The 13215-nt window shown below is 38.1% G+C and overlaps 1 protein-coding gene across 1 annotated transcript in view; it reads left to right on the top strand.

Annotated features, from left to right (window-relative positions):
- LOC121428792 (GTPase-activating protein and VPS9 domain-containing protein 1-like) overlaps positions 1-13215 on the top strand; it is a 62638-nt gene that overhangs the window by 34253 nt on the left and 15170 nt on the right. The window contains exons 7-13 of the mRNA XM_041625628.1: positions 6303-6530; positions 6976-7208; positions 8339-8515; positions 9203-10297; positions 11271-11352; positions 11940-12101; positions 13020-13142. Coding sequence (XP_041481562.1) covers positions 6303-6530; positions 6976-7208; positions 8339-8515; positions 9203-10297; positions 11271-11352; positions 11940-12101; positions 13020-13142 — 2100 coding nt within the window. The remainder of the gene's footprint in view (positions 1-6302; positions 6531-6975; positions 7209-8338; positions 8516-9202; positions 10298-11270; positions 11353-11939; positions 12102-13019; positions 13143-13215) is intronic.

Genomic DNA, 13215 nt, shown 5'->3' on the forward strand with positions numbered 1-13215 from the left:
CCTTCTCCCTACATGTATGTTGAGCTTGTCATTTTTAAGGGATTTTTTCGGGAGAAAAGCGATCTTTAAAGGACAAGTCCATCACAACAAAAGTTGATACGAATAAAAAGAGAAAATTTAAACAAGCATAGCACGGAAAATTTCATCGAAATCGGATGTGAAAAGAAAGTTGTGGCATGTCATAGTTTCACTTAATTTTACGAAACAGTTATCTTGGTCGATATGCAAATGAGAAGACTGATGACGTCATCCACTCACTATTTTTGTATGAAATATGAATTTTTTTTTTCTCATTGTCAACTGAAACAATTCCTCTCTGAAGATGTGGAGTTAGCATTGTTGATAATATATGGTTGGTCCTTATTGTCAAACCGGTTTTAAAATAAATATTGTATAATTCAAACAATAAAAAACAATGATGAATATCATCGACTGCATGTCTCATTTGTATGTTACTGAGTTGTGCATGATCACTTTTTCATGTTTTTTGTGACAAACAATCGAAACTTTAAAATGACATAACTTATTCAACATATATTTTGATGACCTTTTCAACGTTTTGCTAGTCTGATTTTTCTCTATTTATTCAAATCAACATTTTTCTTGGGTGGTCTTGACCTTTAACATCTATTGCAGTACCCTCTTCAAAATCCTCTAACCGTACCTACGTTGCCCGCGTGTTAGGTTAATTTAATGGGGTATAGCCCGCCGGTAATTGAGGACCGCTAGTCATAATGCCCCGCTGCATGGCCAAAGGGTCAGCTATTCATAACGTACAAGTTATTTTATAACCCAATGTTTGCTAGTCATAAAAGGGAAAGTGGGTCATAGTTTATAAGGAGCATAATTATAAGGTCTGATATTCATAATGCAAAATGAATCATTCATAATCGACCATGAGGGCCACCACTCTTAAGAATAATCAATAAAGAGGGTCACTGCTCATAATACTAAAAGAGGGGCGCTAAGGAATTTTTATTTAGTCCAACTAATTCGTCAAATTACCAACTCGTCTAATAGAATTTTTTTCTACCATCAGTTCGTCCAATATCCGCTTGGTATAATTGCCATTTCGTCTAATAACCAGCTGGTCCAAAAGCCATTCAGTCTTTACACCAATATTGGTCTAAAGTGTTTATTTGGGCAAAACGAATGGGAAATCAAACGAGTATACAAACTGATCATGAGACGCAATGGTGATTGGACGAAGTGTTGATAAAACATAATGGTTATTTGACCTATAATGGTTGTTAGAAGTAATGTTGATGGACGTGTAGACAGTGGACAAATCGGCAATTTACCTTTTTTATTTAGCTCCTTTGAAAACTCGATTTCATGACCTGACAAACCTATAGTTTTGGTCGTAAATTCTTATTCACATCTAATATGAGTAAAAATCGTGTGCTATTTTCAAAGGTTTAGACCCCCAAACAGGAACATTATACTTATTGTAAAATATGAAAAGGATTGATATCTTGATGCAAGTGGGAAGCGTATAAGCTGATTTTTTTTAATGTGATATGAAAATTTGAGATTGTAAGCGCCTTTAAATAAGGAACACACTGAGTAACCCCCCTCCCCATACATGCTCTATAAATAAATAATGCGAGCGAAGCACGAGCAGAAATCATTGAATCTGTTGACTTGACAAGTGTTTTTTAAGAGCAGATTCTTCTAAGGGACGCGCCTTAGATACCGGGGGTGGAACTTTGGGTTTAAGCATTTTTTCCTTTGAGTAAATTTCTTTCCGTTGCGACAATTTGTTTTTGCCACTTTCAGATGATTTGTCAGTGGACCATTTTTTTTCTTTTACTCTGATGGTAAGTCAAGATTTTTTTTGCTCATATAACAAGTTTTTTTTTTTGAAAAAAAAAAACTTCTACCCCCCCTGGTGGGTGTTTCATAAAGCTGTTCGTAAGTTAAGAGCGACTTTAAGAACGACTGGTGATCCCTTCTTGCAGTGAGATGTATATTGAATTTGCGATGGTTTAGCGCGTAAGAAAGGATCACCAGTCGTTCTTAAAGTCGCTCTTAACTTACGAACAGCTTTATGAAACACCCACCTGGATATCTACTGGTGCGTCCCTAATTATTCTTCTTGCTCACATCAATGGCCAAGTTATCCTCTTCATGATGTCTTTATTAAAGTATGTGAATGAGAATTTACGGCCAATTGCGTTGTTTCAAAGTTTCAGGTCTGAATAAATAAAGTATCCAAAAAGAGCTCACGCTTCGACCTTGCATTTATAATTAAAACCTTTTTTCGAAATTATATAAAAAGCATGTTCAAAGGAAAAAGATACGATGCGAAATCTTTATGGATTTAATTCAAGCTATTACTATCATTATTTATTTAGAAAGTTTATGTAAAAAAAAGCAAGTTCGGAATTTTGAAAAAAAAGTGATATTCAAAAAATTATTGCATTATCATGATTATTGAATTGAAGTGATTTAGAAAAAATTGTTTGTGTATATTATTTACATGTTATTGTGAATAAATACCTCGATTAAGATGATAAAAAATTTAGACCTTTTGAGATGTCTTATTGGGGAAATATAAATATAGTTTAAAAGGATGGTCCTAGTTGAACATATTTTTATCGCAATACATAGAATTCACTGAGCAAAATGCTGAAAATTTCATCAAACTCGGAAAACAAATAAGTTATAGAGATTTATATTTCAGCAATAGTTTGTGAAAACAGTCCTCGTGAATACTCATTAGGTGGGCTGATGATGTCACATCTTCACTTTCCGTTTTCTTATTACATAAAAATCATATATTTTGTCATTATGTCATACTTGTGTGAATATGTCTCCCTTATAAATTGCAGCAATAAATATCTAATGCACTGAATCAGTTGTCTATCCAATTTTCTAGTTCTGAGGGAAAAAATGAATAAACCTAATTTCATATAATAAAATACAAAAGAACAAGTGGAGATGGGACATCATCAGCCCACCTAATGAACATTCATGACGACTGTTTTTACAAAATGTGCTAACTTTAAAATTCAATAACTTTGTTAATTGTTATCCGATTTTGATTAAATTTTCGGCATTTTGCTCAGTGAATTTTAATCTATTTATAAAGATATCCATACTTTCAGCCCGGACCATCACTTTTATAGCAATACGACCCCATACTTTTGCGACTAGCGACCCTTCGATCTCATGGGGACGGAGGAAGGCCTGCGTTATCATACCCCCCCCATTATAATTTACCGTCGATCGTGAATCATTTATCATAAACTAATAGATCATGATGATGTTCATGATCGCGCGCTCCAAGCTCCTAGATTTTGCCCTTTATATGCCATCTTGCCCCCTAAAACGTACGTGAATTCTACAAATGTCATCCCAGCCCCCAATCGGATACATGATACTTACTTTATCAATGCCAATCTGATCCTTCGTCGATCGGGCCTTCAGACCAACGATCCTTCGTCGACGGGCCTTATGATCCATCGTAGGGTCTTAGTGAAGACCAATTATGGATGGTGTAATAATGGCAACAATGATAATGGTATGAAATGAGATCTCACAAAAATCGAAAATAAATTAAAATCAATAACAAGCATACAAATAAAGATAGGGCCTAAATAAGGCAGTATCGCAGAAAATTATGTTTCATTTTAAGCATTAAATATATCAGCGATAATATTAGCATTATACTATATAGCGGGATTGCCCTTAATTTTAATTTTACATCTGTTAAAATTACAACTGAACCATTTGGCATATTTTCCAAGTATATGCAAAATAGGAGTGACGATGTAGATGGACTGTTTGTGCAACATTCCTGATTAATGGAATATCAATTCAAAATCATTTTTATTCACATGCAAAAAGGCAAACATGAATACTGTGCAAACATTTGACACAAAAGAGGCAAAATGTGTATAGAGTAAAGGAAGTCTAAGAAAATTATTGATCAAGTAGGAAGCCTCCAAGGCGATTTTTTATGTCATGAAAATTTGAGATGTTAAGGAACATGTCATTGAGTAACTCCCCTTCCAAAAATAATAATAGGTTCAAATAAATAAATAAATAATGCGAGCGCCAAGCACGAGCAGAATGCACAAATAAGTGTCAGTTTGTAGGGGTAATAAAACTTGCATTTAGCGAGTTCAATGAATGTTAAGAAGCGAATAAATGGCGAATATAACAAAGGTCTTATTTAATGAAATGGCACGTCTTGGTCATTGCAAAACTAGGGATGTAGTGTACGAGGGTAACAAAATAATAGAATACATGATTGAATTTAGGGCGAATTCTGCGCAGGCCATGCCCAAATCATGCATGGGCACTAAAATCAAACTCCATCTACGTACGTCTGTGCACTTAATTCTGTATATATGTACGTACGCGCATACGATTTCACCTAATTAATATTCATATTTTCTATTTATAGATAGAGCGCGTATACACAGCTTTGCATGCTTGATGCCATACCAGAGGCATACACACACGAAACACGCGATAGAAAAAACACTATACGTGTAATATATACTAGTATTGCATGTGGAGCACACTCGCAGGGGTCATGATCAATTTCTCGTTGATACTCGATCTCACGTACCCCCCCCCCTTATTGTGATCACTCGGGTTTACTTTTGTCGCCTTTTGAATATTATTTCAAAGTTTTAGATTCATTTGAATTCTATGACAGACTTTAAGACGTATTTCGGACACAGCGGAATGGGTATCCCCCGGCTGCTCTGTCATAATTGAGTGACGCTTTGTCTTTTTGTTTCATTTTCATGCATTTCTTGGATATGATTTAATATTTTATTGAAATGTTTGCTATGCTTATGGTCTGGCCGATTAGTCCGAAATGTTGATTTTTGTTTTGTTTCATTCGACACAAACCTACTATGATTGATTCTCTTTTTCATGACGGAGTGTGGAATTATATATAGATGGATATACACACCCCAGCCGTACTCCAACTAGCTGAAGATGTATTAAAGAGAGGGGGGGGTGGAAATTCTCGCTGGAAGTACTAGAAATGTTTGCTATCAAGGAATATTTTTTTAATATCACGAGGGAAACTTTGCTTGTAGCTCCGTTCCCCTAGTCTCGATCGCTGGATAACATTCTGGCGATGTAAATAAAAGGTTATGATTTCTACATGTAAGACAAAATAAGCCTCTTATCGTCGCCGGTCAATTCGTATTTTCATCTTAGGTTCAATTCATACCATGGAATTAATTTAAAGACGATTAATTGCAGTACAGCAAATCTAGACCATTAATATGAATTCATGTCAAAATTAATAATTGAGGAAAGGCATACAATAATTCATGAAATGCAGAAAACAATTTTACCAAAATCATTTCATATCACAATCCTGACAATGGGAGAAAAAATCTAATGACCCCACCCCCTCCAAAAAATACTACCAATCAACCAACCAAAACAATACATATTCATTCACGTCCGACGCGACACAGCTTGTTTGAACCATGGAGGTTGGATGTTTGAACTATGAACACACACCTCGCCTCCATAGTACTCGAATCCAAAACAAAATACGAGCCTCAGTCAAGTGTCACACATATCATGCACGAGAAAAGGAATAAGGGAAGAAAGGGTATTGATAACGGTGGTAAGCCTCAACTGATAATTTAATTCTAGATTAAATTAAGAAAGCGCACTTGTACTCGTGCCGCGCCGCGAGCATTCTCGGTGCACCAGTTTTGCGCGTGCGCTGTGACTAGTCCTATTCCGCTTCGTTCCGCCGATTCACACATCGCTGACGCCCGGATGTGACTGGGTACCGTTCTCCTGCTGTCCGCCGATCACCATTCCGCTTCGTTCCGCCGATGAATTCATTTCCACGCCCACAAGTTCATTGCCACGCCCACAAGTCGTCGGACGCCGTTCTTAAAATCGTCCAGCGTTCTCCTGCACGCGAACGGACCTCAATAATAAAACTACGGTCCCTAAATGATTAGTTGAGAGTATATTTATTTTTGATTACACACAATTCTACTTTTGGTCAGCAATGAGGGGGTTTTCGTGTAAGGAACAAGTTTCCACATCATTGCTATAATCAACAAAATAATGATACGTATCATTTTGTCCTCCTTTTTATTGATTCCCCTACAATAAAACCTTTGAAACAGTCCAAACACCCTTCTAAAGTGTGTACGAACTCATTTGATATTGATGTGAATTCTTCTCATTCATCCAGTCGTGTTCAGTATGAGAAATTGAATTAAAGAAATGGAAATCAACTCACTTGAAATTGTTCACCGCAACTGGCATTTACCTTCACTTTTAATTTTGTTGATCAGGTGCATCCAATTCAGTCTACTCCATGGATCTAGAGGCGGAGAATGTCAGCAATCTGAGTGGACGGAATACCCCAAGATCAGCCATCAGCATGGCCAGCAGTACCACGGAACACAATAGACCTGAAATCATTGACTCGACACAGCTTCCAAACAATACAAACATCACAGACCAGTTTGGGAAGTTTGACATCGGCACCAACCTCCAGGATGTCAAGAACATGGTGCCAGGTGAAATATGAATGTCATGGTGGAGGAGGACGGGGAGGGGGGTCAGGGAGAAAGGGGGAGGGGGTTAAGGTGAGGAGGAAAGGAAAAGGGGAGGGAAACTTGGTGGTTTTAGTTACATCTATCGCTATGGGGATCAAGACTGTTACCATGGAACGTACCATAACAAGATTTCCATTCCTGTAGGTCCATTATGAAACAGGATCGCGGTCTCGAAATAATTGCGTCATGTCTCCCATTCATTCCATATCGTAACACTCTTGTACTCATCTTCAAAGCTAGATGTATATATTCTTCTATGGTTTAACTTGCCTAACATAGCAGTCCCTTTCAGATGGTATCACACTTGAACCAACTTAACGTTACACTCCTTTTAATTAGCAAAGTTGTATGAACGTGAACGCAGGTTTACTCAAATCCTACTGATTCAAACTCGCCCATTCCATAGAAACCTTCAGCGAGACGTGGAGCACAGACGTGATCGGCAGCGACACCTCGGAACCTCTCCCCAATGATCATCTCCAGGAGATAGCCGAGGAGGAGGCCAACCTTCAGGGAGCCACAGCTTCCTTCCTGGACGTCCATCCACCTCTCAGTGATCCCCAGGAGACGGGCAGTGAGACCTGGAGTGTCGATGTCCTGCAGAGCGACTCGGAGCAAGTTGAAGATCGGCTTCAAGAGGTGAGACAAGCGATGCTTTCAAGAATATTTTGGGAAATTCCTGTCATAGGGTAGAGACTGAAGCTCGGCTTCTGCTTGCGAAAATGTAGATTGTGTTTGAGGGTAACTTGGAACATTCCTTTGCTTCTTTTGTAATTAAACACCTGGAGCATTAATATGCTTTAAAAAAGAATGGAGCTCATCAGAGATAACATCATCAGGGGCCAGTAACACAAAACTTAGCAATGATCATAGAACATTGTTCTATGATTGATTCCATTGACTACAATGTACAATCAAACGTAAAATTCAAGCGTATGATCAATCGCTAACCTTTGTGTTACGGGACCCAGGTGAGAAATATAGAGTAAGACCAAGGCAAACTAGAATTTTCGGGAGATGATATTTCCAATTGCATCTGGAGAAACCAGATAAGAAAATAATCATGATGTAGCTCTACATAAGGCCAACATCCACATGTACATTCAGAATGAACTCTGGACCACTCCTTTGACGATGTTCTTTTAGCTTTGCATGGTGGTAGAAGTAACATAGAGGAATTATATGATCCATGGATTGGTTTGTCCTGTATGGGATTGGTGGGTTGGTAGAATGAAATGAAAAATGGAAACAGTAGAAGCCGAGTGGATTTTTCTGGTATAGAATGTGGTAGCGTAGAGTATCCTTTCCTTTAAACTAGTTCTGGGAAAAGAATTTGTGTAAGAGAGAGAGAGGGGGGGGTAGTATGATCTCTCCTGTGTTTGGGTGATACCCAGAAAGGATTATGATGAGGTGCGATGGCTAGAAGCAAATGAAGACATGCAGAGATTTTCATGAAAAGTTTTTGTCAGTTACTTTCACTGACCTATTTGCTCCCAGGCGATCAGATGCAAGGGTCTGCAGTGGATTGTAACTTCTGTCAGGAAAAGTCACTGAAAGACTTTCATGAAACAGTCCACCGGATGTGTTTGTTCACACTCGGTATGACTGCACCACCTTGGTCCCATAAAACCAAACTTAGTGATTGATCACGGGGCTGGCTTCTACAATTGATCCTACATGAGAATCAGTGCATCAATCATAGAAACCAGCTCCACGATCACTCGCTAAGCTTTATGTTGCAGTGTTCTGTACCCCTCGTTATATTCCAGGTGGAAGATGGCCAGTTGGACCTAGCGGGTGTGATGACGGAGCACGAATCGGAGCAGCTCCTGGCTAAGGTTGGCACTGAGGCTGGCTCCAGGAGGAGCTCATCAGGAGAAAGCCATAGCGTCGGCAGGAGCTCCAGTAATGACAGCCCTAGCGTGGAGGAGTGTGCCAAGAAAGGGGTAAAGTCATAAACTAAAAGATGCTTCCTTTCCACATTTGGCTCTATGGCTTATTCTTTATCTTCTGGCTATTTTTTTTTTGTATTTGATTATGAATTTGAATGATTGTCATTCAAACAAGCAGATTTAACAGACAAATCCATGTAAATTTTTTCTTTTTTTGCTAAACAGCCTTTTCCTTAGCATTGTAGCCCCTCAATTGTCTACAGTCTACTGTGAACTATACATGTATTACTTAATTTTTTGCTGAAATTCCTCTTCTATTTGTATTTTTCTTAAGCACTTTATAGAGATATGCTTGTAATAAGTGCTGTACAAATACTGTTAGTTATTATCATTACTGTATTCCAATGTTAATCCTAATTTCAAGGATGAATTTTGTAGTCAACATTCTTGACATTTAACATATTACCTTTTGTCTAAGAAAGAATTTAGTAGTAAATTGATATAGCAATCTAGATATAGATGGAATAGTATAGCAGTTTTGTAATGCAATACAGCTTATCTATAATCAAGGGTCGTTGCCCCAGGAACTACCACTGCTACTATTAGAAGCAATGACTCTTACATGTATCTAAACTATACCATTATCCAGTTGTAAAATCTGTCCTTATTTATTGTTTATTTTACTTGCAGGATGTTTTATATTATTGACTTGAGTTAAGTGGTTCTTATCATGTCATACAGGCAAACCTATCACTGGAGTCAACTAGTTCTAAGCTGGCTAATCTGTTTCCATCCGATGACATCACCTCAGGTCATCTACCGCGTCCTAGAGATCCTGCCATGTATGACCGGTCAGACAAGCCACCGACCATCCCTGCCCGACCACCTAGAACACTCCCAACGGCCAATATAGGAGGGTCTTATGATGCCATCCACACTGCCGGAGACCCTGTCCAGAGGAATGGACATGGCCCAGACCTGACCAAAAGCACAAAGTCCTTGTCTGCTCTGGATGTGGACAGTGTCCTGCAGGACTTTGACCCTCTCAGCACCCCATCACCATCTACCAGCCCCTTTACCATGTCCATGAATGGGAACGTCCCAACAGTGAAGAGAACCAACCTGCCACAAGGGGCCAAGCCCAAGGTTAGACCATCGCCTCAACCTGCTCAAGGGATGCCTGTTGGTGGTGGTGGCGGTGGAGCAAGGTATAGTGACAATCTAGGTTCATTTAATCCAATCTACGAGATGCACAATAAAGCATTCCAACCTGCTACTGCCAATCAGGACAATCTATTCAATGTCAACCCTAACAGTCAGTTCACCATCATAAATCATGGCTTCTCTGAACAGGGTATGCCTCAAAATACTCAGAGGGACTCCCACTACCTATCAGGCTATGCCAACCCCTTAGCCACCTTTGACACTCTGCCATCCTCAGGGTCGCACCCTTCTCCCTTTGGACCGCCTTCCCAAGTGCAGTCCACCTCCTTCCCCGTAAGGAACTCGGTAGGAGGGTCAGACAGTGGGGTTACCTCTGGGGAATCTGCCTCCAACAGCGATCACTTCTCCAACCGAGCGGACAGTTCCATCAGTACGGCCAGCAGTGGAAGCATGTCACTCCTGATGGTGTCGTCCGATAGCTTCAAACCTGTGGAAGCCAATCAGATGTCCAGCGGTGAATGGCCCATCATGGAAAATCAGGGGAGCACCAACTTCCTTTCGTCGCCCAGCTCAAGTACCGGCGCTATCGTAGGAAGCTCGGAAGACAGCGACTCAAAGCTTGGAAGCACGCCCTCGTTTGACAGGTCTATCAGTAGTGACAGCTATGAGATGGTAAGCACACCAAGAATGAGAATATAGTTGATGTTAATGGAAATTCTAGTCATGATTGGAAATTGCACTCAAGGAGACAAACACTTGTTGCTGAAAGAGTTTTGTACAGACTCAACTCAGAATATTGAATGTAAGTCCCAAATGTGCCATTCTGATTTTCCTATATTCTCCCTAAATGTATGTTAGCACATATTAGTGTTTTCTATGGGATGAAAAAAAAACCTTAGATCAATGACATTACCAGATACAGTTCATGTAATAAAATAGAGTAAGCACTTTGAGAGCAGATCTGTTATTTGTTATATGACCTACCACCCCAAAACCACCAATAAGTCACCAGGTAAGGTTCTCTGTAAAAAGCCAAAATAGTAATTTAGTCTCCAAAAACCAAAAATTAAAAAAAATAGCTAATCTGGAAGAACAATTCTTCTTCATCATGTAACAATTTGAATTCGTGAAATTGAATAAAAAAAGAAGATACAATAGTTTCTTGGACACTACTTTTGTGGACTGCTTGGAAGTTTCATTGAGATTACACAGTATGCATTCTCATGCTTGAGTGAACCCCAAACTTCAAACTTTGTTTTCTCCTTGTTTTTTAGGCTCTTGCTGAATTTCCTCTGCATTCAATCAAGTACTTGTAATGGTTATTGTTGGTCAATTTCAACATATTATATATCATTTTAAAGCTTAGGAAATGAATTTTCAGGCTCAGTAAAAATCTCAATATACATTTTGGTTGACTTATTGTTGTTTTGAAGTGACAGGTCACGTATTGTAAAGCACTGTGGTCATGTTGATATGGAAACCACTATATATATGCTAACATAAATGCTAACATTTGTGTATGTATGTATTCAAGCAAAAAAAATTCTCAAAATTTCTCTTTTTCAATGTATTATTACTCTGTAATGTAAATATTGCTACATGTTTGCTGCTTACCCTTCCGCCTATGTTTACAATTTGATTTCAGGAGGGAGGTCCTGACAGTCCAGATAAAGGCAGATCGTGGTTCAAGAAGAAAATCAAGCAAATCAACAGGTCCATAGGGTCAGGTCTGTATATTGTCCTTATTTATAATTAATTTGTATTAATTAATTATTAAAAGAAAAATGGTGTGTTTTCTAGCCTTTAGGAATAAATGCCTTTTGAAAATATTAGCAGCAAAGTAAATACTAGTTTTAAATTGCTTGGTTAGAGATACAGTTTGTACATTTTCATTTTAAATGTAAGGAAAATAGTTGCTTTTCTAGACTTTAGTAATAAGACCTTTTTGAAGGTGTTTGCAGCAAAGATAAATATTGACTTTAAATTGCTTGAAAAGAAATAGATATGTTCTAATTTGTATTAATTGTAAGAAAAATAGTTGTTTTTCTGGCTATTAGACATAAAAATCTAGTATTAAAAATGTTGGCAGCATTAAAAATATTGATTTTAAATTGCTTGAAATTAGATCAATTTGTCCCAATTTTTATTAATCGTAAGAAAAATAGATGATTTTGTATAAAAAAAAAGAATGTTACCAGCAAAGAAAAATATTGATTTTAAATTGGTTGGAAAAAAGAGATAAATTTCAAAATCATCTGACACCATTATGAATGATATTTTAGTTTACAATACATTTTTTTTACTTTTTTTCCAGCCCGTGCTAAATCACAAAAGGACAAGTCAGGCAGTAGCAGAGAAGACTCGGCCTGGTCATCGCAGACCAACACACAACTGACCGCCAAAGAAGCTAGAGGCTCATCAGATAATCTACAAATCATTCCAAATCCTGCTCTTGTGCCAGACCTCTTTGATGCTGGTAAGCGAAAGATAAAATATTGATCATTTGGTCTTTAAAACCCATCGAACACTGGAACCAGATGGTCCTTTACAGATACTATAGGACTTTACAGTATAGTCAACTGGTTGATTGTGGTCAATTGTGGAATGTTGTGGCCCAGTGGATGAGTCTCCAGACTTTGCAACAGAGGGTCGTGGGTTCAAATTCCAGCCTTCAGCAAGAAATTTATCCACATTGTGCTGCACTTAACCCAGGTGAGGTGAATGGGTACCTGGCCGGAATTTATTTCTTGAAATGCTGAACACTGGAAAGGCTGCTTGAGCTACAGCCGCGGTAATAATATCCAAGTCCTTTGTAAGCGCATAGAGACATTATTCATATTATGCGCTATACAAGAACTGACTTTTATTATTATTAGATTTTGTTTACAAAGATGTTTGGTTTCTACTGGCAATTCCTGCGTTCCATTATACATGCACACAAGGATGTCAGGGTTTTGCATTAAATTAAATGCCAGTTGTTGAAATGATCTCAAAATGAGTTGAAAAGAGTCCAATGAAATGAGCACAAAAGTATTTATATGTATGAAGTGTAAAAAAAATTGCCAAATGATGCTAGTAGAAAAATGTGTAATTTCTGAGTAATAGACACAACAAGGATGGTATTCCACCCAGATTTCAGATTTTGTGTTCCAAGTAATAATAATAGACTGTCCCGCATGTGCTTATCTGTGCTGGTGAACAATACTTTTCAACTTAGATTTCATGATTTTCACAGAGTTTGGTTTGCAGAATTAATCCAGATCTAGATCTACCAAGATATTGTGAGTTGCCATGATTTTAAAGACTTTCTTGTTGAATCATTGTTTGCTACAACTGGAGATGGTTATTTTTATTCATCAAAGATCTGTTATTGTCTCTTTCCATCATTGAACAGAACAAAGCTTGAAGGATGGATCGGTACCGGAGACAAGCAGTGAGGATATACTTAATAAGTACCGTGACCTTGGTAAAGGTCGTTCGACTGACCATTTAGAGGCCACCGAGGATAGCATTACTGGTAAGCTGATATGTCAGCCATAACTGCTGCAATTTGAAAATTGAAACAAATACTATGGGAAAATAACCATGCA

This window comes from Lytechinus variegatus, chromosome 15 (assembly GCF_018143015.1).
Source record: "Lytechinus variegatus isolate NC3 chromosome 15, Lvar_3.0, whole genome shotgun sequence".
Classification (NCBI taxonomy): domain Eukaryota; kingdom Metazoa; phylum Echinodermata; class Echinoidea; order Temnopleuroida; family Toxopneustidae; genus Lytechinus; species Lytechinus variegatus.